A 24,636-nucleotide genomic window follows, 5' to 3' on the forward strand; every position below is an offset into this window, starting at 1 on the left:
CTCCGAAAATAAATAAAAATGGTCAAATCGAAAGAAATCGCGAAAGTACGCAAATATTTTTAGTATAATTAATCACTGAAATCGTTTTAAAACGCGAGCTAATAACGGAACAGAGGTTCGTATCGTGGCCAACAGAGGGCCACGCTCTCATCTCTCTCACAAGTGTTCGATCCACCATCGAATGGCGGTCCAAAGCGCCACAGACTCACACCAAGTTTTCTATAATACCACTCTGGGACTATTTATGATACTTAGCTCTCTCTAGTAGTGTGAACCGCCTAGGGTTGATCAGTATTCAATTAAATAATCCCAATCGACCAAAAAGGGAACCGAGTCTAGCTCAGATCTATTGCAAAATGTACTTAAAATAATCTAGCCATAATTTACTGGCCCAGACCTTTGGCAGAGTCTACTTTCAGGAAGTTCTACATTTAAAACACACTTGTACCAGTCTATATTCGGGTGCAATACTGTATAAGCCAGACCATCATAGTCCAGACTCCACGTTTTAGATTCGATATGATCCCGAGTGTAACAGAGTCCAGGTTCAGCACCGATTGTATCTAGCAATCTACAGTCTGGAATCATTCTAAGTTTAGGATGCCTCGAGGTTCAGAATTGTCTAGATCTAAATTAAACTCAGTCAAGGTGCAACCCAAATCTAGCATACACCGTCCACTACAGGATTGATTTACGATGGATTCTACTATAATCTATTCCTAGCCATATCTAGACACAACATAATTCACGTCCAACAGAGTATAGAACTTCGTTGTAATCCACGTTCTACAGTTTTGGTTCAACGTGCCTGGAACAATCTGGAATACCTATCATACCGGTATAATGGCGTCGAACATAATTAGTGCTCAGAACTTTGCCGGTGTTCGACATTCGCGAAGTTCTTCCTTTATGGGTTCGGAATAGCTCCGTGGCCCACGTGATCTACGAGAAATATTTACTTCGTGGGTAGACGCTGTTCAGTCTTTTGGATTCGGAATAGTTTACGATCTCGTGCAGTTTTTGGCCCGCCGCGGACGAGTCTAACATAAAGAGGGGTTAACGGGGCTTTGGGAAATGTAGAACTCGCGGGGGTTGCGACTTGTTTGCACGATCGATCGAACGCTGGAGTCTGGGTCTGGGTCGTGTGGGTGTTCCTTCTGCGTTGTTGCTCGCGGACCACCACGTTTGGCTTTTATTTTCCGGACTTTTCTCACCACGCTCTGTTTACGTTTAAGGGCGTGTACGCGTACAAAATACGCCATCGCAATTTTTACTGTTAACAAACCGAGCATTTCGTTAACCCCGTTCATCCTCGAAGATGTAAACATTTTCATCCGAGACATTATTCGCGAAGTTTACCTGTGCAACGAGGTTAAAACCGATTTTATTTAAATCTAGATCCTTTCTGTCGGTTTTAGTCTCTCGTGGACGTCTCGTTGAAATCTCCTTTATCTTAATACCACTGTATCTTGCTCAGCGCGGCAGAGGGTTGATTGTGATGTTCATCTCCTTTGCAGTATTAATCTCGATTACGAGTTACTCGGTAGGTTGTAATATAGTCAAGAGCCGGGAACGTGTTTTAGAATACCAAGTCGGATCAAACTTAGTTGGCTGCTTCAGGTCACGTCTCCCGCCGTGAACCCCACCCTCCACTTTTACTATCGCGCTGGATTCTCACGCCATCTTGTGTCTTCGTCCGGGAGACTGAAACTTCCCGGCACTGCCATAAATAGCAAATCTCACGATTGATACCTTTCGTAACGTTCACCCTGTAGCCACCGTGTTTGCAAACATTCTCGCGAGCTTTTATACATCCGTCAATATTTTATCAAAACCATCTCTCAGTTTTTTACAACGCTTTTCGAAGGTTTCACTGTTACACGTAAACGATCGATATCAATTTAAACGGTCGTTTCTAGATAACTAAAACTAATTTTAATCGCCAGTTTTTCTGGTTAATATCATTGTTCGCTTTTCTGTCCACGTTTTTCCCCTTAATTTCTACGCCGCGCCGCGGTTCGAGTCAATTTAATAATTGTCGCCGAGATACATGGTCGCGCGGAAATTTATTTACTAGGGGGATGAAAAAGAGGGACGACAATCGCGTTGCCGCCCACGCACGGCCAAATTTTTCGAGTCTAGACGGACGCGGACGTTACGAAACGCGTGTTTATGAAAGTTTAAAATTTATTGCGTTTTTTGGATGCTAGAAAAATAGAAATGCCCAGGTATATGTGATTATAACTGCACGCTGGTGTATAATTTTGACGTTATATTTTGTGTTTACTTTTTTTGGTGCTTCAACCCCCTTGTTTGTTCTGTTAATAATTCCTGTTTATATTCTCCCAATTACTAGGGGTTGAAACACTTGTGCACTATTTTGATAAATATCGAGAAAGAAATATGAAACTTTGAAATTGTTTGCGTTTTCTGGGACCAAGAAAAATAGAAATACCCAAGTATATGTGGTTAGAAGTGAATAATTTCAATGTTTATGTTTTGTGTTTCCTTTTTTTGGTGCTTCAACCCCCCTGTTTGTTCTGTTAATAATTCCTGTTTATATTCTCCCAATTACTAGGGGTTGAAACACTTGTGCACTATTTTGATAAATATCGAGAAAGAAATATGAAACTTTGAAATTGTTTGCGTTTTCTGGGACCAAGAAAAATAGAAATACCCAAGTATATGTGGTTAGAAGTGAATAATTTCAATGTTTATGTTTTGTGTTTCCTTTTTTTGGTGCTTCAACCCCCCTGTTTGTTCTGTTAATAATTCCTGTTTATATTCTCCCAATTACTAGGGGTTGAAACACTTGTGCACTATTTTGATAAATATCGAGAAAGAAATATGAAAGTTTAAAATTGTTTGCGTTTTCTGGGACAAAAAAAAATAGAAATACCCAAGTATATGTGGTTATAAGTGAATAATTTCAATGTTTATGTTTTGTGTTTCCTTTTTTTGGTGCTTCAACCCCCTTGTTTGTTCTGTTAATAATTCCTGTTTATATTCTTCTAATTACTGGGGGTTGAAACACTTGTGCACTATTTTGATAAATATCGAGATAGAAATATGAAACTTTAAAATTGTTTGCGTTTTCTGGGACAAAAAAAAATAGAAATACCCAAGTATATGTGGTTATAAGTGAATAATTTCAATGTTTATGTTTTGTGTTTCCTTTTTTTGGTGCTTCAACCCCCCTGTTTGTTCTGTTAATAATTCCTGTTTATATTCTCCTAATTACTGGGGGTTGAAACACTTGTGCACTATTTTGATAAATATCGAGAAAGAAATATGAAACTTTAAAATTGTTTGCGTTTTCTGGGACAAAAAAAAATAGAAATACCCAAGTATATGTGGTTATAAGTGAATAATTTCAATGTTTATGTTTTGTGTTTCCTTTTTTTGGTGCTTCAACCCCCTTGTTTGTTCTGTTAATAATTCCTGTTTATATTCTTCTAATTACTGGGGGTTGAAACACTTGTGCACTATTTTGATAAATATCGAGAAAGAAATATGAAAGTTTAAAATTGTTTGCGTTTTCTGGGACCAAGAAAAATAGAAATACCCAAGTATATGTGGTTATAAGTGAATAATTTCAATGTTTATGTTTTGTGTTTCCTTTTTTTGGTGCTTCAACCCCCTTGTTTGTTCTGTTAATAATTCCTGTTTATATTCTTCTAATTACTGGGGGTTGAAACACTTGTGCACTATTTTGATAAATATCGAGATAGAAATATGAAACTTTAAAATTGTTTGCGTTTTCTGGGACAAAAAAAAATAGAAATACCCAAGTATATGTGGTTATAAGTGAATAATTTCAATGTTTATGTTTTGTGTTTCCTTTTTTTGGTGCTTCAACCCCCCTGTTTGTTCTGTTAATAATTCCTGTTTATATTCTCCTAATTACTGGGGGTTGAAACACTTGTGCACTATTTTGATAAATATCGAGATAGAAATATGAAACTTTAAAATTGTTTGCGTTTTCTGGGACAAAAAAAAATAGAAATACCCAAGTATATGTGGTTATAAGTGAATAATTTCAATGTTTATGTTTTGTGTTTCCTTTTTTTGGTGCTTCAACCCCCCTGTTTGTTCTGTTAATAATTCCTGTTTATATTCTCCTAATTACTGGGGGTTGAAACACTTGTGCACTATTTTGATAAATATCGAGAAAGAAATATGAAAGTTTAAAATTGTTTGCGTTTTCTGGGACCAAGAAAAATAGAAACACCCAGGTATATGTGATCATAACTGTACAGTAGTGTATAATTTCTGGTGTTTCCTTTTTCTGGTTTTTTCTGTCAATCAAAGAGTCATAACCAGTGCTTCTAGTTCCCAATTTATATTTTTCTAATTACTAGGGGTTGAAACACACGGAACGAATGAATTAAACGCTTCTAAGCTTGGAACGAACCTCTCGAAAGCGATATTTTGTTAATTATCGTGAAAGAAGCACGACTGACCGAAGTTTGTATGAATTATCGTCGAACGTCGGTGCACGCGGTGTGTCCGCTTTGAAACGCGCGCTATTTCCTGGCGGACGCGCGTCGTCGTGGCATCGATCGCCGGAATTAGCATCGGTGTAAGTGCCTGGCGTATTTACACGAATAAGCTCGGGCTTAACTTTCGTCTAACTAGTTTAAACTTAACGCGGAGAAACTGCGGTTTGAGCAGAACTGGCTGGGCATACACTCCGTCGCGTCTAACGCGGACGAGGAGGGGGAGTTCTCGAACAGTTACGCGATAATAGAGCGGTAAGCGAGCCGAAGAAGAGAAAGTAAGATTATATGAATGTCTTCCAACGGGGGAAGAGAAAAACCACTGATGGTTAATAATACACAGACCGTGATAGTTCGCATCATGACCATCCATCGAATAGAAACTCTCCTGGTCGAATAATCAATTTTTTCGTCCGTGAAACCAAACAGTTTTGGGGGAACGGTTTCACGGGGTTAAAAATATTTTTTTTTTTGCCGTATCCATTACTAATTTCAAGAGGAAGGTAGTTACCATGAATAGAGAATTTTTGAAAAATTAATATACATTTGTTTCTGTTTTTAATCTTGAGGAAGGTGTGGCTTGTCCAGCTCGCGTGTAACGTTCTGTATATCGTAAAATTTCGCGTTATTAATACCCGTAACGCGAGAGTTATAGAAGTTTAAGTTCAGCTCGGGGTGCCACCTTAAATCAGCATGATAGAACGTGCAAAGTCCTTGATTGATGAGCCAACGTGCTTACGGGCATAATTCGTGCTTTGGTGAGCGGCTCGTGTGCTCTTGTGTGCTCGTTGCGTCCGCCATCGACAAACTAATGGCGTTCAGAAATAATTGAACTCGAATTCGGTGGTCAGAATTTTCGGTAACAGCCATTTCACTGCTTGCTCGATGCTCCTTATAACGTAATCTAGCGATTGGGTAGCATTACTACGAAGAGATCAATCTTCATAGAAATATAAATTTCGAATAATAACGTTCTTGGATCGTTTAAAAATTACAGTTTCTATTAACGATAAATTCCAATAGACTGTTTACACTGGTCGATTAAATGCAATTTAGACTCTATTTCACAGCGATCTACAGCCCCGCAAATGTAATAAGATGTAAAAGGGGAGGGTCAGACTCGCTACTTGTATCAATTCGAGGCAATCAGAAGTTGACAGGGATCGACAAACTCGTAACTGTTCGTCCCCTCGAGATCGTCTCGCGAATCGCTACTTTTTAACCTCCCGATCCTACAAAGTATCACATTTTGCACGGACCTATCCCGAGCAAATTGAAAAGGACAAAGCTTGATCGTCTTTAAATTAATTCACCGTGACTTGGTACGAGACTTGTGTACTCCCGATCGTTCGTCTCTCGCGTGGAAATGATTCTTCCGGTTCGCGGGGCATAAATTTACGAACCAGAAGAATCGTACGTCCACGAAAGGGTTTTATAGTTCGTGACAAATTTACGTCCTTGGTCGTAAGGATTCGCGATAGAAAGTTGTTGAACCCTACAAAATTCCAAACCACAGGTTTCTAGATAAATATAATAAAGATAGAACCATGTTTTATTTACGAGAATTGTTAAACCTTAAAAAATTCCGAATGCATATACGCCATGTTTCTGAATAAATATAATAGACATAGAACAATGTTTTAATGGGAGATTCTGGAAGCCAAAATAAAACGAAAATCAAGAATATCAATTTTTTGACCGAGGTTTCGTTAAAATGTTATTAAAAAATTTCAAATCATTCTGAAAAAATTATTTTTAGCTGCGGGGGTCAATTACAATTATTTTTAGTGAATAGACATACCCCCAAAATCCTATGCATTTTTGAGAAAAAAATTCTGGATGGTTGACTTTCTGGGCGAAATTAAAAAATTTCAAATCGTTCTGAAGAAATTATTTCTAGTTGCAAGGGTCGATTAGAATCATTTTTGGTGAATACACATACCATCGAAATCCTATCCAGTTTCGAGAAAAAAATTCAATAAGTGGACAAATTTTTCGACAAAATTGAAAAATTTCAAATCGTTCTGAAAAAATTAATTTAATGGCAAGGGTCGATTCCAATCATTTTTGGTGAATACACATACCATCGAAATCCTATCCAGTTTCGAGAAAAAAATTCAATAAGTGGACAAATTTTTCGACAAAATTAAAAAATTTCAAATCATCCTGAAAAAATTATTTTTAGCTGCGGGGGTCGATTACAATCATTTTTGGTGAATACACATACCATCGAAATCCTATCCAGTTTCGAGAAAAAAAAAAAACAAAGCCCTGTTGTATCTTCGACAATTTTGCATTTTATAAGGAGGACTTTGATTACCAAAAATTTATTTTAGTAAGATAAATTGTCCAGTATCACTTCTCTGGTTTGTTGATAATTAAAATTTCCCATAAATGCGTAAACATTCGCGATCCAACGATGACCCACGACCCCAGGAGAGACGTTTCGTTCCTTTTTCGTAAGAGACTGCGTCCAGTTTAGGCGAACGCACGTCTCCAGGAGTGGAGTTCCGGTTCGGGATGTTTCGGGAATAATTCCAAGGATGGAGGTTCCAGGAAGCAGCGATTCCTCGTCCTCTCGAGCGGCCCGTTAAGTTCGCCATAAGAGCTCGCGGTATTCCGCGAAACGAGCGAGTCCTTGTTGCGTAGCCAGGAACGGGAGTCGTTAAGGGAAAGAGCAGCTGACAGGAGGGCCTCCCGATGCCTGTAAATCAAACTAACGAGCCGTAATCGATCGCGTGTTCCTCGGCGGCGCGGGCTCGGAGCGCGCGTGTCCGTCCAGTCAATTATAAATTATCGCCTACTACGCATAATCGACGGTATTAATTACGCGGGCCCCGGTTTGTCCTCAGTCGCTCGTTCGACCGAGATTTATCGGCGATCGGCCGGAGCCAGATCGTCTTCCTTCGAGATACGTCCAGTTTACGAGAACCCATCGAGATCCAAAGCCACGTTCGCACCTGGGGATCATCCGAACCGCCGAATGCCTTCCATGGAGATCGTGATACGATCAAGAGAGATACCAAACACCGTAAAATGTGTGGGGATGATCTTACAAGTATTTAATAGAGAGTATACAGCTTATAGAAGCTAGTGTACTGGCCATAGTTACGTACAAATGTGGTACACCTTGTGAAACCTCGTATAAAGCCACAAAAATACCCGATAAAAGTGTACAACTCCATATATACACCTGACAGAGAATATAAAGTGTCACAAGAACCTAATAGAGAGTGTAAAACTGTACAAAGCCATTATACCATAGTCATACGAACCTAACGAACTAAAGCATTTCTAAAACTTTAAAGAGCCTCGAAACAAGCCTTATACACCTGGTGACAACTTCGTCGAGGTATCCGTATCTTTGAAACACGTTCTACATACGTCAGCTTCCTCCTAATCGTAACTCGAGTAAGACATTCCCGGTAATATCGCGTTTAGCCTTTAATCGCGATCACGTTCGGTCCTCGTCCGCGTCCAGTTGGCTCGTTTAGGGTGATTTAACAATTTCACGGGGCAGTCTACGCGTGTAGCTTTCCCTGTGTTTCCATGTTCGCGACCGGACTCGCCTTTCCCGGCGATTCTCCGAGCGAGAACTCAATCGCGTCGCGGCCGTCGATCGACTTTCGAACGGTTCCCGCGAAAATTCGCGCAATTCCACCGACGAAGGACCCTCGAAAACGCGACGCACGAGCGTCCACGATGTTCCCTCGCGGTGTAAATATTTAGCCGCAACGGCCATCAACGTGACACATTTATTTTCATACTTTAAACGCGAAATACGGCCGACATGCTCCCCCCGGTGGCTTTTTGCGCGATGCGGTTGATTAATTCGCGTTGGAGTTTCCGCCGTACCCCCGGATATAAATTCGATGGTCGGTGACTCGGTTCGATTATAAATTATATCGGCGATACGTTATTAATCACGCGATCCCTCCCCCCGTTTTCTAATCGTGGAAACGCGGTTGATTAATGCGGCCATTGTGCGGGAAAAAGGGTCAAATTTGGACGTTGGAAGCGATGGAAAATTTATATGTGTACTGTGCACGGATCGAAAGTTGTCAAGTGTCGTTAACCTCGCCTGACACTATTTAGAAACCCCTACCATTGATTCTCAATCGTCTTCTACTGGCGGATCGACAACTTACGGACCTCTGCACAGTACATTCGATGGAAATTCCCTTGACCCAAGCAACAAAGCGAATATTTTCTATCAGAAGGTGAAACAGAAAAGCAGAGTTGCATTTCGTTGCACGAAATATTTATTATTTCGCGCTCGAAGTACAATTTACTATCGTCTCCGGGTGTCGTTGCAACGTTTCAAGAGTCTTTCCTACGCGGTTACCCGTCATGAATGGAACACGGATGTGTAATTAATCGTCCATTAGAGGAATTATGGTAATAGAAAGCTTCAATTACCGTAATTGCTGTAATGGCAAATTAAATACGCATCCACGTTCCAATTACTTATAATAGAGCAAAAAGCCATTAACAGTTTGCATTATGAATTTGCTTGGGTGTAACGCGCGACCTCGGACTATAACTCGATATCTCGGAGACCGAGACACCCGGGATTCTCGCGCGAAAAGAAACCGAATCTACCCGGATAATTGCAACTCTTAATCGTTCCTTTTCGTTCCGCGTAACAATGGGAGGGCTGCCGAAGATGGCGATGCACCGTCACGCTCGGTAACAGACAACAAGTTCCTTGAACTTTCCACCGCCTGACGCTGTCCTCTCGAGATACCGGTTATTGCTATTCAATTTCCGGTTCCTTGCAGGGTCCTTGACGTATCTACGATAGACTGCGCCCCGCACAATAACGCATCTATGTCAGTTCTCCGCACACAGGGCGAACCACGTAACCTATCCACCCCCTTGCTACCCTCCACGCGGATCGATCAAAATTTGCTTATCACGGTGGCAGGGTTCAACGTTATCTTCGACCCACCTACCTACGCCCCTGCAGTTGTTTCCAACAATATACACCACCGTCTCTCCATTAATAAATTGGTAAACGATTGTCGAAACGCTAGGATTTAACAAGAAAAAGATTGGAGACTTCGAGAGCCTTTGATCACAGTTTGACTGTTAAAGAAGATATTATTTATTATATTTTACGTCGTTGGAGTTGCTTCTTGCTGACTCGAACGTGTTACACCCTTTGTTGCACAATAACGAGTTTCATCATAAGTTCTTGACGTGAAGTTTCACAATCGTGAGTCCACTCGCTGATTATCAAGTCTCTTATACAGGGTGTTCGGCCACCCTTGGTAAAAATTTTAATGGCGGATTCTAGAAGCCAAAATAAGACAAAAATCAAGAATACCAATTTGTTGATGGAAGCTTCGTTAAAAAGTTATTAACAATTAAATTAAAAATTTCAAATCGTTCTGGAAAAATTATTTTCGGTTGCGGGGGTCAACTACAATCATTTTTGGTGAGTACACATACCTCCGAAATTCTATCTACTTTCGAGAAAAAAAATCGAGTAGGTGCTGAAATTTTTCGGCGAAAAAAAATTTTTCAAATCGTTCTAAAAAAATTATTTTCGGTTGCGGGAATCAATTACAATCATTTTTTATCATTACACATACCTCCGAAATCGTACGCACTTTCGAGAAAAAAATTCCTTACTGAAAATCCAATTAGGTGTCTTTTTTCAACGGAGAAAAAAAATTGCAAATCGTTGTGGAAAAATTATTTTTGGTTGCGGGGGTCAATTACAATCAGTTTTTGTCATTAGACATACCCACGAAATCCTGCCCACTTTCGAGAAAAAAAATAGAGAAGGTGTGAAATTATTCGAGAAAATTAAAAAATTGCAAATCGTTGTGGAAAAATTATTTTCGGTTGTAGGGTTCAATTACAGTCATTTTTGGTGAATAGACATACCCCCGAAATCTTGCGCATTTTCGAGAAAAAAATTCAGTAAGGGCGGCACTTTAAACGTTAATAACTTTTTAACGAAGCTTCCATCAACAAATTGGTATTCTTGATTTTCGTCTTATTTTGGCCTCTACTATCGCTCATTAAAATTGTTGCTAGAGGTGGCCGAACACCCTGTATATTAAAATCAACATATTTTTCCATTCACGAGGCATTCGTAAAACAAATCTATCCTTTTTCGTGACCATTTCGTACACGAACAAATTGAAACAAAATTAAATAATACACGTTTAAAATATTATTTGAAACATTAAATTTGACCAGAAAAAGATTACCACAAAACCCCTGATCACAAATTAAATTTCACGTCACCGAGAGACGTAAAAATCAAACGTGCAAATGAAAAATAATTTCAAGTTTTACTCCGAGCATCGAAGGGGTAGTTCCCACCCCCTGACATCGACTGAATTAGTGTCCCTTGCCGGAGAACCGGATCGATTTCAGGACTTTGTTACGCTGGCCGTTATCGCCGCCTCTAATTGCGGTCATAATTAATCCGTGGCATTTTTCTGGCCGGACCCGTCGGAGGATCGGTAATTAAATTGAGAGCTCGTCGTCGATCCTATCTGCCGTGCGTATAATGTCGCGGAACACACATCCTACTTGGTCGACTCGAGGCGGGGGGGAAGCGTTTGTTTAACGAGAAAGAAAGGGGTTTTTTTCTTTTTGGTCCGCGGGACACGGTCTCCCTTTGCCTCCGTCGCTTCGTTCGCTCGGGATCGGGCCCGATTAATTATGGATTTCATCGATCGATTCGCGCGATCGTTCTTCCACGCCCGTAATTGGAAGCTCGACGGATTTTGAGACGGATGAGTTCGTCGACCGTTATTCGCTTGACGCCGTGATTAGTGGTAATTTATATCCATAACGTCGGTAAAGTTATTACAGCAACTGAGCGGGGAATTGGCGAAGTTAATCGAATATGTGACGGGAATACAGTTAATAGAGGTAGCAGACTGAGCGGGACAAGTTAATAGAGCAGAGAATAGACTTCGTCAACGTTCGGGTTAGAGGATCCTTGTATCTTGGAACAATAACCGCGTCTACTCTTTACGTGTATTTCATTTACTATGTGGATCTTGCTCTTTGAGTCTAATCGTGTTCTACGACGAAGAATCGAATTGATTCTGGTCGATGATTCTCTCGACGAGTTTGTCTGGCAGAACGAAACTATGGAAGAGACCTGTGTTCGTAGAGCAGAGTGAATGAGTAGAATCAATAGAGTTGTGGAACGTTAATAGAGCACATGAATAGAATGAGTAGATCAGACACAGTGAGGAAAGATTAATCTAGTACGTAGATCCAGTAGAATTAATAGATCTGCACTGTAGGGGAAGTTGGAGCAAACAGAATTAATCGAGATAGTTAGAGTAAGTGTCTATACAGCTGACAGAGTGAGGAAGAAGGTTAATAGAGTACACAAGTAGAATGAGTAGATCAGACACAGTGAGGAAAGTTCATTTAGTATCTAGAGCAAGTAGAGTTAGTAAACTAGCCAGCACAGTAAGGGAAACTGCTAGAATCAGTAGTCTGTAGAGCCAGCATAGTAAGAAAAGTGAATAGAGCGTGTGAAGTTAACATCGTAGATCGACTAGAACGACCAGAACCAGCAAAGCAAAGAAAGCTAATAGAGTAGGCCCAAGTAGAACGTGAAAAATGAAATTGACAGTGTCTATGGTGTAAGTAGAATCGTCAGAGCGAAGAAAGTTGACGAAACTTGGCGGTCCAACGCGAGCAAAGGGGACGAAATTGACAACATCGCGTGTAAGCTCCCCGAGTTAATATTGTTATAGCCTGTTTGCCTTCCGGTTAATAAAACATTCCGTAAGTGCGTTCGCGTACCCGCGTCCTCGATTTCCACTTCGCTTTGAGGAAAAAGGCCAAACACACGAGGCGAGCGAAGTGTTCGGTAAACAGCTCCGCAAAAATCGTGTTATCGATGATTCAGTCGGCGGTTCTACTCCGCGCTCCTGATTACGTAAACTGCTCAAGGCTCCCAGACGGACAAAAGTAGTAAAAATACACGCGAGAACAGCGGGGATAACGGTTGCTTAAATGCAGACTGATTGCAAGATAACGTCAGCGAAACTCGTAGAACCGTTCTACCATTCGCGAACAAAAAAAGCTGTTACGCGAGCGTTGGATCTCATTTTTCTACCGAAATTCGAACGTTAAGCTGAATTAGAACAGCTCCCCGTGGACGTCGTATGTTCCTGGAATTATTGAGAATTTCTCCGTATTATTTTGCAATTAAAATTAAATTAATAATCAATTTGGCAACGATCGATCGGTAAATTTTTGAAAAGTCGATCGTTTTCGATTCCTGGTGCTCGATTCGCGAGGCAGGCTGGCCAGGATTGGCCGAACCGGTCGAAACCCCTGCGACGAACGGCCTCCCACCATTCCGCGGCAATGCGGAAGTCGTATCCTCGCCGTCAAGGTCACTGGTGCACCTCAAGGTCAGGGAGGTTTTTGCTCGCGCGCCAATCCGTCCCCGATCCTTGCCAATTTCCGCGCTGCGACACCCGATTGCGTCAGCCTATCATTTTTTTTTCTTCTCCCGATCTTTAAATAATCGTCAGCAAAACGTGTACCTGATCTCGATGCAAAGATCGAGCTCGAATCGCGGAAAGAGTTCAGGGTCGGTGGTTTCGAAATACGGCGTACGCGTGGCAAGGCTGTTCGAACGCTGATGTCACCCGTTTCCGTGTAATTAGTTCTTGCCTGGTTCTTGTAATTGCATTTGCCGCGGCGTTATCGGCCGACGCAGCTGAATGATAGCCGCGGTCGCAGCTGGCAGCTTGCAGGTGATCTTGTCGCAGCTGTCACCGGAGCAACGGAGAAATACTGCTACAAGTATCGTCACGGATACGATCAGTTTTTGGGGGGGGGCAGAACGACCGGGGAGATATAAATTTCGAAACGCTCGGGGATCCTTTGGATTCGACTTTCGCCATTTTTCCACCTGGAAATCGTGTTCTTAGTTGGCTTTGCTTTCGTACTAAACAGATTTACGTTACGATTATTGCTCGTGATTTGGAGAGAAGCTTTAGAAACGATTGGGTTACAGATATAAAATGTTGGTACGAACCATCCGATTTAAGTTCGTTTCGACGATTGAATATGTATAAAGCACCGGTCGACATACGGTTAAGACCGATAGAACTATGTTTATGCATGTCCTATGGGTCAAAAGTTCGCACAGTTGATACGAAGTCTTGCGAAAATTAATTAAACGTCGACGTTAATACGCGTTTCTACATGGAAATTGTTTAGGTACTGAAATTCACGAGTCCAGACGAAAAGTGTGTAAAATTAATAATTACCAGTAACAATAGATAGAATCAACGGAGGAACACCTCTCTAGAAACTTAGTCCTTAAATCACTAACCATGCATACACTTTAGTCTTTTTAATAAATTTCAACAGTCCAGTTTACGGTGAAATACGAACAAAATCGACGTCTGAGGGTTCTAACCAACGAACGTACTATGTTACAATATTTTTTTTCTCGGTTTCCAACACAGTGGAACGCCCCTGGTGTACAACCAGGTCTTCTTGCCTTCTTTCTGGACGTCTGGTCAGAGACCTGGTCGCGTGTAGACAGTGACTGGCATGCGTGCGAGAGATCGATAACTTTTTCCCTCCCCCTCCCTCGTTCCATTCTGGCCAGCTAAACACGCGCCAGTTTTCCGAGTTTCCGCGCCTTCCTCGAATAATAATCTTCGACGGTTAGTGGGCGGCTTAAAGAGCAAATCTCGCGAAAAAACGCGTTTCAAACGTGCGTCTGCATTACTCCTCAAGCTTAACATGAAACAAATATGGCAGAAATAACAAAAAAAACGCTCGAGATCGACTCACTGGTTGCTAATTACTCGAAACACGATTTATTCGAGCGGACAACGCCTGTTTGTAGATCTCCTGCGTGACGAAAGCGATTCTGGGCGGGGCTACGAGACGAGTAGAGTGGGGGTGGTCAAGTCGGTGACCTTGAGCGGCCAGAACTTTCTTCCCAGACGCCCCCAATTGTGTTTCTCGATATTAATTGCGTGTATTCAAACTATCGTCGTCCAAAGAAAGGTTATGAATTAATTCCCCAGCGTCAAATTGTCTCCATAAATTGAAAATTGGCGCTGAAAAACACGACTCGACGGGGTAGGTAGTAGATCATTGCCATTGGCGTTAACGATTCATCGTGTCTAGACAAGGGAGGAGACAATGCCCACGTGGCTAGAAATTCGATAATATCTCCCCCTTCTCTCTCAGCGACATCGTACGATCGTCTTGCTCCATTGTCCGATACAAAGACACGAATTTCTCGCCTCTCGTGCGTCGGAAAATTATAATTTATCAAATAGAAATCTACGTTTCGATCGACCTTATAATGAAATATCGTGAAAAGTGTACGGAGGCCGGATTCGACGTGGATTTAACGCTTTATCGGGCCAAATCGGGTCCATTATTGATGGAATTTGTTTAAACCTGTAGCAGGACGTCGGTCGTTTAAAAATGCACGAGGTTTCCCCGAGCGAAACCGACGCTTTTCATTTTCGATGATATCGCTTATTCATTGGCGTCGATCCCATTGAATACAATACCGGTTTTAGTTATTCACGAGCGTGTCGATTGCGCGTGCATCATTTATTTAACGGGCAGCGCCTTTTGGTACGCGAAGGAAGCAAGAAGACAGGGGACACGACGATTAGAAATAATTGGTTCGACGGAATATCAAGTTAGGTCTTTCGGTACGTCAGATTCTGACGATCGTTACGCTGCATTTGCGTACGCGTTGGTAAACAGATAAGGCGTACCGACGTTGGCTGCGACGCGAGCAAGTCGTCGCGTGCAAATTAATATCGCGCGAACCGTTTAATTAAACGCTGATTAAGCCGAACGTGTCGCGATAACGCCGCACGATCCACCCTCGCGTCGCGAATGGAGCTCGTTCGGGCAGCCATTTTCTCGCGGAAGGATGGCGGTGATTTTTATGCCATGGGAGTCGAATCAGGGTCGCCCGGATTATTTAATTGAATGCTGATTAAGGTTAATAAGGTAATGGTATTTGCCGTTTGAACGCCGTATGAGAACGTTTGCTGATTCATTCTCGTACCGAGCGTTGCAAACGAGCCTTGTTCTCTCTCTCTTGACAGTCTTTTTTATTTTTCCGCGCGATAGGAGACAGAATCCAAGACCACGTGATTGTGATATGATTTCAGAAAATTCTCTTTTTGGAAAACTGCTCCGATGGAATTTTAATATATCCGTCTCCTGTGGGTCAGAATCGATTTTTTTTTTACCTCACTGCCATTAGAAAAGGACAATGTGATGACATCTTGACGCAGTCGATGAAACCTTTGTTCGATACATTTTTCAAGAGTCTTTGGAATTTATTTATTTATGCATTCAGAATTAATTTTAACCGTTATAAAAGAGCATTTCAATAGGAGGAAGCATACTTTATAAGGCCACGCTATATTCGGATAGTAGAACGTTCCAATAATAGAGTGATCCAATCTAACGGAGCTTTCTACAAACAAGGTTCTACTATACCACGTTGATACTATACCAAACCGTGAAACCCAGAACCAGACTTCTCATGGTTGAAAATATAATTTAATCATCATCAACTATCGGTAGCATAAAAGAAGAAAAATAATTCTAGAGTCAACAATCTAACCACAAGTTGAATAAACTCTCGAACAACAGCGATAGTTTAATCGTTCGTTTAATTGTAATCAAGGAATAATCTGAAAATGATATTTTGGAGACCGCGAAACGTCTCAGATTAAAATATCTTGCTCTTGCCAAGAAAAGAAAAAGATTAAACATTGAACAATCTTTCGTTCGAGTGTTTATACAAACCGAACTCGTTTATTAATATCGAAATATTACAGCGAGCGTGTTCTCCACTTTATTTCCGAGAGAATTGTACTTTGACAGATACACAATGGCGTGCGAAAGTTTCTGGACTTTGTTTCCCGTTGCACCCTTTACAACTTCACTTTAAAGAGGGGAAATAAAAATGAGTTTCGAATGGCATGGAATTAAAGTATAATGAGACGAAAGAGGTATGTAGCTGAAACATTATTTTATTTAGAGGGGATGCCTCTTTCTTTGCGGAATGACTAGCAAAACAATTCTTTCGCGTGTCGCCGGAATTGTATCGTTACTGCTACTTTTCAACTTTGAGGAAACCTTCGTGTCAGAGCCAACTGTATAATTCTGAAACTTTAAACAGTATTAAGAAGCATTTAAATTTTCAATTTGAAACAATGCAAACCTCGATACCAATATTCTTAAACGTAAATGTTATTAAATGTTAAATCTAATAAAGTTAGAAGCAAGAAACGAAAGTTCGTTCAATCGTTCGTTTCTATCAGGTTTTTCGAGTAGCTCGTATTAACGAGAAGTTTCGACGCCGGCGTGCAATAACGCGTTATTTTCTGGTATTGTTTGGGTAACCATGTTCGATTTAATTTTACATCCGAGTGGCTCGGAATTAAAGTGAGCGCCGCGCAAACCGGGATTCTACTTTGAACGAGCGATAAACAAGCTGTGCAGAAAGCGATCATTGTCCGTCGCAGTAACGGGTAATGGGCATTGTTAGGCATTAAACGCGGAATTGAACGATCTTTATAAATAGCCTCGATTCAATTTTCAACTTTATATCGATGGACAATCGACAAGCTTTGCCAGAAACTGTTGAGATTCTTCCTCGAAACAAACATGCATTCATCGTTACTTAAAAATTAATTTCCACGAATATTGGTCTTCACAGTCGTTAGAAAACACTCGTAGCCTTTTGAGGGGGGCAGTGATACCCCATTGAGCTAATTTCAAAGGTGTAAGAATATTTTTCAAATTAGAAATTCACTCCCACTGGGGGCTCAGAAATTTAATTAAAATCGAATCGTATGCTTAAAAATTAATATCCAAGGATATTGGTCTTCAGAGTCGTTAGAAAACACTCGTAGCCTTTTGAGGGGGGCAGTGGTACCCCATTGAGCTAATTTCAAAGGTGCAAAAATATTTTTCAAATTAGAAAATCACTCCCACTGGGGGCTCAGAGATTTAATTAAAATCGAATCGTATACTTAAAAATTAATATCCATGGATATTGGTCTTCACAATCGCCATTAGAAAACACTTATAGCCTTTTGGGGGGCAGTGGTACCCCATTGAACCAAAATTTCAAAGGTGCAAAAATACTTTTCAAACCTGAGAATCACTCTCACGAGAGCTCAGAAATTTAATTAAAATCGAATCGTAAAAATCGAGAAAATAAAGATAAGTAACCTCTGTTAATTTTTTTTCACACACGGGGGGAACCGCAGTGGGCGGAGTGGGAGGTCGCGTAATTTTCCAGAAAATTGTGGCCGCGTAGGTAAATCTCGCGTCCTTTATTTGCTCGGTACTGCAACGAGGGGTTTTTTTCCCCCCTCCCCTTGGCGTCGCGGTGGAATTTATGCGCGCCAGCGTCGTTGATAACAATGTTGCAGTATAATACGCGAGTCGTCCTCTCGCGTGGCGTGGGAAAACCAGTTCGAGTCGATTCCACGGACACCGGCACGCACATCCCCGTCGATCTAAGACGAATTTAACTCGATCAAATTACCCCCTCCACTCGTCGAGCAGTCGAAATTGCTAATTACCGATCGAATTACACAGAGAGAAAAGGAATTCCGGAGGCGTCCGGTACTTGTTGCTTCGATTTGCTTTTTCGTCGAACCGGAGTTTCCAGGCTCCGTTGGAACACGTCTGTAAAGCTTGTTTCGGCGGAGAGAGACTCTCCAGGCTGCTTTTTCTCTTTTCGAGAACTTAGTTCGCCTCTCACCGACGAAGACTCTTCGACGATTCGAGTTTGGGGGTGTTATCGGGATCGAAGATCCTTTTTTCACTTAAATTTCAAGCTCAACTTCCCTCGCGCGATGCAGATTACGAAAAGAAAAATTCTACCAGCGATCGTTCGCCCAGAGTCTCTGGCAAACTCGTTCCGCGAAGCGAAACTCTCCCCAAGGTTGTTTTCTCCTATTTTGGAGAACTCTTTGCGCTCTTCCAGAAGTCAGGGTACGGTTGTTTTCTTCAAAATCTGCGCGAATTACGTAGTTCTAACGGGAAAACTGTCCGCAGCGTTGCATAAGGATAAATTCTCACGTTGATTCCATAAGTTTTACGGGGATCGAGGATTGATCGCGTGATGGCGTGTCTCGTCGATCGTGGTTGCTTCTTTGCGTAAATGATAGTTTTAACTTAATACGAGCTGGTCTGCTGGCTGTTGGTGATTTCAAATTAGGTAGAGTGAAGTTTCATCCCGATGTTAGTTTCATTTGGATTCCCCTTTAATGGCACAGGATGCTTCCCAGATTTTTACCCCTGTTCCAAGGCAATGTTTAGACTTTTATCCAGATTGAAAATCCATCCGTTCCCCCATAGCGTTTTCCCAACAATTAATACCATAGTCAGAGTTTGAAACGAGAGTTCTCATATTTTAGAAACGATTCCAAAGTTTACAATTAATAACGATCGAAAAATGACGATATTCTGCTAATCAGGTCGATGTCGTTAGCTTCGTTATCGGACACTAAACCGATTCATTTGCAGGCGTGTACGGTGATCCTGTTGGCGCAGCTGCCGCTGTTTGCTCGTCCCTGTGAAATTAAAAGCAGACAATCCCACGATAAAGCGACGGAAATAAATTTTAAACATCCCTGTACCAAAGAATGGTCCGGTGGATATTCAATTAATAGGATTTCGCGTTGCTTTATTAGCGGATTTCGGTCTTTTCAACGACGTTATCGGAGATCGATAGCACTCCAGTACTTTGGGATCAATATAATTATATTAATCGATGTTTATAACATTTTCTTCACGCTCTACAAAAGGCTACCCCTCGAAATTCATTATATTTAACCTTTTGCACTATTTTGTCGAGTTCGAAATTTTTCCAAGCCCAAACCAAAGAGATACAACAACACTGTAAATAAAACAGATATTTAATTGAATCTGCTCGTTTAAATTGCCCAATATTTTAGTCAACATAATTTTCCTGCTGGTAACAAAATTTAAATATAATTCGGAGTGCAAGGGGTTAAAATCTTTTCCCTCGTAGCGTGCAATATTTATTCTTAAGATCTCCGGAGCGAGCCTTTGACTTTAAAATTATTTGAAAGTTACGAGACGAATAATTTCGGGGAATATTGTGACTCGAATGGAAACGAGGGGGGAACGGGCTGTCGAAGTTTCGTTTATCGCGTCGAAATTCGGAGGCGTTAATTATCTTATCGGCGACCCCGGGGTTCCAGGAGGGTCCATCGCGGCTGGAGATTAAGCTCGGTTCACGGAGGCGAGCCACGGCCGAGGAAAGGTACGACGACCTTCGAAAAAGGTTCAACGGACTCCCCGGCTGGCGAGCATAACGGAAGCCAGGCCACGGATTTCGAGTAGAACGACCCTGAACGCGCGCATGCGACATGCACCGCGGACTTGCTTCGACTAATTTCTGTTTTTGACGATTCCCCTCCAGACTATTAACCAACTTATTGCTTCCTGTTCGCCGCGCCATTTCCTCCCCGCAGAGTTCTCCTAAAGAAATAAAACCTCTTTCGTATCCTGTTTCCACAGACCATCGTTCGTTTTTAACCCTGAATTTTTTATGCAACGTTCGGTGTACCACTCTCAGATTAAACGCGAATTTTCAGTGTGAAATACATTACGTAATATACTTTTGTTAGTGTCAGTACTGTAATTGGGTTGAATTTTTCAAATAGTAAACCTAAGTCTGTTAGAAAAAATTTAGTCCTCCAATCGAGAGCTCTGAATATTCTTCTGAAAGATTGCAAACTGATAGTAAGTGTGTTTTTATTATACGAACTGTTTCACCCCCGTTGAGTTGGCGAGAAAATGCATCGTGGAATGATCTCTACCAGTGTGGGGGAGGGGGGTAAAAAATGTCGAAATTGTCAACTATCACGGACGCAGAATTTATTAAACTGAGTCCTCCAATCGAGATCTCCGATTATTCTTCTAAAAGATTGCAAACTGATAGTAAGTGTGTTTTTTATTATACGAACTGTGCCCCCCCCCCATTTCACTGGCGTTGAGTTGGCGAGAAAATACAACGTGGAATGATCTCTACCAGTGGGGGAGAGGGGGGTAAAAAATGTCGAAATTACTTTATCGCCCTGTCGAACGTCGTCGATCGTCGAGCGAGGGTGGTCTGTGGGGGGTGGAACGGACGTAGACGAGATTGACTGGCGAATGAAAACGTGGGATTGGAATCGTCGGTTTGCGGTATAACCGGTTGACAATGAAATCGAACCACCGTAAACGGACTAATTGCAGGCACAATAATTATTCCGCGTACGAGGGCCTCGCGAGGGAGGGGGGTTGGCGTGGCCGTATCGTCTGTCCGCGTTCACGGATTACGAATCGATCGGCTCCTGGTTCCGTTATTAACCCCCGCGACTGCAGGAGACCCCGACGTGTTTACGGATCGACAGATAACGTCGAAAATTTATAGTCGCGCGTGCAACGCACCGCAGACTCTTCGGGGACCGTCGCGGCGGGGGCGGATCGAAATTTTCGAACGTTTCGGGCGCGATGGATTTCGCGGAATTGGAGTTTCGATCGCCGTGAGAGTTCGTTGAACCTGATGGAAACGATGAAATTATGGGCGCTCGACACCAGTCGCGAATAAAATGTTGTAACGAGAGTTGTAATTTTTATTTCGTTATATCTTTTAGAGAGTATTATCGATGAATTGCTGGGGTTCCCCCGGTGAAAATGAGTCCAAACACGACCCCCTTCAGAACACTTTTAAATATTGTATAGTTTGTACATTTAAAAAATGACCCGAATTTTGGGTGACCAGGATGTGTCGGAATTAGGTCGTGTTTGGACTCATTTTCATCGGGGAAATCTCGCCGTTCCATTTATGATACTCGAAATCAAGATAATTTGTCTCTCGATCATAAGTACTGTTCGATCGACGAATGACGATGTTTTTCTGATTTATAGGGCGGTCACGGATCCAAGGGACGGTAGGAGAGTGGCTTTGAAGAAACTGCCAAACGTCTTTCAGAGTCTCGTGAGCAGCAAACGAGTCTTCAGGGAGCTGAAGATGCTCTGCTTCTTCAAACACGAAAACGTGAGTGCACATCCGCCTGAGAACAATTTCTAACAGTATTTGCTGGCGTTGTACGTACTAATTAACGAAACAGATCCGCTTTAAATATTCGATATTACGTTTTGGCCAGCTTAATATACGAGAGGAGGCGAATATAAAGATGTCTGGAGGAATTTCGTCGCGTCCCCCGATTTTCCATAACTCGCTTATCTACGCCAAAAGGAAAATATAGCGTTTTGTTTTACGAGTGGCTGTTCCATTCGTACATTATAACGCCATCGAATTTTTCGCTCGACTGTAAATTTCGTTACGTACGCGATAATACGCGCGAAACTGGTCCAACAACGAATATTAAAACGCATCGATTAACGGGCACAAAAATATAATTTTTCCGATAATTAGATATTTTACCCGTAAAATGAAAATTCACGGTTGTTTGGCAACTATCGGAGACCGTTGGACAACTCGGAAACAAAGGGAAACGATATCGAAAGGATTGTTTCTTCGAAATTATTGCTCAAAATACACCGAGTTTATACCAGACGAAGAAAAATGAAAATGATCTTTCTAACAGCGATGATCCCTGTTTCTCAGGTCCTCTCGGCCTTGGACATCCTGCAGCCACCGCACCTGGACTTCTTCCAAGAAATGTATCCTTTTCTAACACGCACCAGCGACGAACTCCGAAAAGGTTTGTCGTTAAAGGAGAAAATCTGAAAACGCTGATTCTTTTACGGCTCGAATTTCCAGGGCGCAAGGGGGCGTAAAACCGCCGGGGTAAAGAGTTTTACTTCGTTTCGGTGGAAAAGAGGGAACGAATTTGGGGAACCATCGTTCCTCAGCATGGACGCTTCGAAAAAATAATTTTTCACCAGATTAACAGCGTTGGAAATGATAAAATAGCTCGAACAACGAAATTAACTAACACGTGTTCTTAGAAGAATTATTCTCCGTTTGTCAAAGTCAACGATCTTGGCGCGTTCACGTGGTCGTTGGTTGTTTCCGGCGCGCCCCCACTTCCTCTTTTATTTCCCCATTCACGCGGAAGCCGGCTCACGCAATGCTCGTTGGCCATCTCAAACGACGCGGAAACTTTTAATCGGGCCAGCTTCGTTGCAGCCAGCAATTAAACCGTGGAAGGGAGGAGACGCGATCGAGAACCGACCCAGGACTCCATTGAACCTCCGCCCTCGGCGTAAAAAAAAAAAACCCATCCCCGGTGAACGATTGCCATTCGGTAAACCGACGTTTTCCGTTTTCTCCTCCGACCCTGTTGTTCCCTTTCTATTTTTTCTCTCTTCCGGAGGAAGACGTCTCCTTCCTTCCGCCTTTTACACCAGATAGGAACGATAATAATCGCGGTCTTTATCGGGGAAAGAATGATTCTGGTCGGTTCGAGGACCGCGAAGACTATTACGGGGTGTCTGGTTACGATTTTGTTCAAACAACGATGAGAAGAGCACTAAGTTTCTTTAAATATCCATCTATTCGTCACCGATCTTTTAATCCTTAACTGGACTCTCGTTCTCTACTGAATTATATTACTTAACACTAGATTTACGGAAGCCGTCAATTTGACGGATGTCTGATTCAAATATTATTTTTTAACAATTTATGTTGAATTTGATTGATGCACTGTCATGAATACATATTCTAATTAAAAGAAAAATCGTATTGTAAGGTAATCGTCAACATGAAAGGTATCAATAAATATACGTGTGATCAATGCCCGTAAATCTAGTGTTAATGTTGATTTTTACCAAATTGGTAAATGGAAATCAATTTTAAAGCATTTAACAAATAATGAGCTAATGATTACATTGACATATATCAAGCTGTTATTAGTTTAAACTTGCCCCAATAATCTACTTAAGCTTCAAGAGAGACTAAGGCTAGTTTCTAGTGTCTGGGGCTAACGAAATTGCTCTCGAACAAATACCGAATCGACGATAAATCCGTCCCCGGAAAAGTTGGAAAATTTCTGACAGGGCCAGTCCAGGCTGCCAGTGGCCGGGAAGGTCCCGTCGTCCCTTCTCGAAATGAAATTAAAGCCTGAAGTTCGGTCTGGACACGTGTGCTAGAAGCTAACCTAATAAATCTCGAGGCACCGTTCTCGCGTTACGAACGCCGGAAGATCAATAACGCCCGAGTGAAACCTCCATCGTGTTCCGCGTTGGGGAAAAACCGCCGTGGAAAATCGGGCCTTAATTTAGAGCCAAACTACCCTCGGTGTCCACCATTCTCTGAACGAACTCTCGCGGGAATCGATCCACAGAAATATACCGTCCTATCCAAGTACAGTTTTCTCCAGAAAGTAATAAAAAAAAAAATTCTTTTCGGGAAGATCGTCGAGGCCACACGTTGGACTTTTTAAATACCAGGTGGTGTCTCTGATAGTTCTTATCAGAGTCGATTATTTTTGGCGTTCACAAATCGAGTTCACGCTCGTGACCTCCGCGATTTCGTAACGATCGCGTAACGAAAACACACCAGTGGCATCGTCGGGAACAAACAGCGGTTCCACGTAACCGGCTCGACTCGGGTTTACGTAAGACCCCCGGCTCGCGAGAGGAAGTCTCTCCTTTCTCAGCTTCACGGGACTTAAGGGAGACACGGACGAGATTTTGGAACCGTTCCTGTATCTCCATCCTACGGATCTCGTCCAAAGAGGATCTGCAGACCGTGCAACGAAACGCGTACGACTACTTTTTAGCCATCGAGCGCGGAGTCAACGTTCCCGGAATCTTTTGGGAGCTTGGAAAAATTTCAGAAAATATTTCGAAATCCCCCCCCCCCATCAAAAAGGAAGCGTTAAAACAGACTGGAACATTACAAAAACTGTTTTTATTCGTGTATTTTTTATTCAGATCTTTGGTGACCCGTGTTGCCCATTTATTTGTCCCAACTTTTCACGGGTGTTCCTCGACATCTTTGATTTCTTCTTAATCTGTGGGATTCTGGACGCCACGGAGGAAGAACAGTGGCCGCGCGTCGCGTAGGTAGGCGCCGTCCAAAGTGGCCGAATGATCGATCGATCGATCAACGAGAAACCGATGGTCGATC

General features: G+C 42.0%; 1 protein-coding gene across 3 annotated transcripts in view; it reads left to right on the forward strand.

Moving 5' to 3' along the window:
* Window positions 1-24,636, forward strand: part of LOC122398494 (serine/threonine-protein kinase NLK) — a 194,147-nt gene that overhangs the window by 87,865 nt on the left and 81,646 nt on the right. For all 3 annotated transcript variants that reach the window (XM_043398399.1, XM_043398402.1, XM_043398401.1), the window contains exons 2-3: window positions 21,465-21,594; window positions 22,168-22,223. In XM_043398399.1, coding sequence (XP_043254334.1) covers window positions 21,465-21,594; window positions 22,168-22,223 — 186 coding nt within the window. The remainder of the gene's footprint in view (window positions 1-21,464; window positions 21,595-22,167; window positions 22,224-24,636) is intronic.

This window comes from Colletes gigas, unplaced genomic scaffold (genome assembly GCF_013123115.1).
Source record: "Colletes gigas isolate AHSC1104 unplaced genomic scaffold, ASM1312311v1 Colletes_gigas_Sc00011, whole genome shotgun sequence".
NCBI lineage: Eukaryota > Metazoa > Arthropoda > Insecta > Hymenoptera > Colletidae > Colletes > Colletes gigas.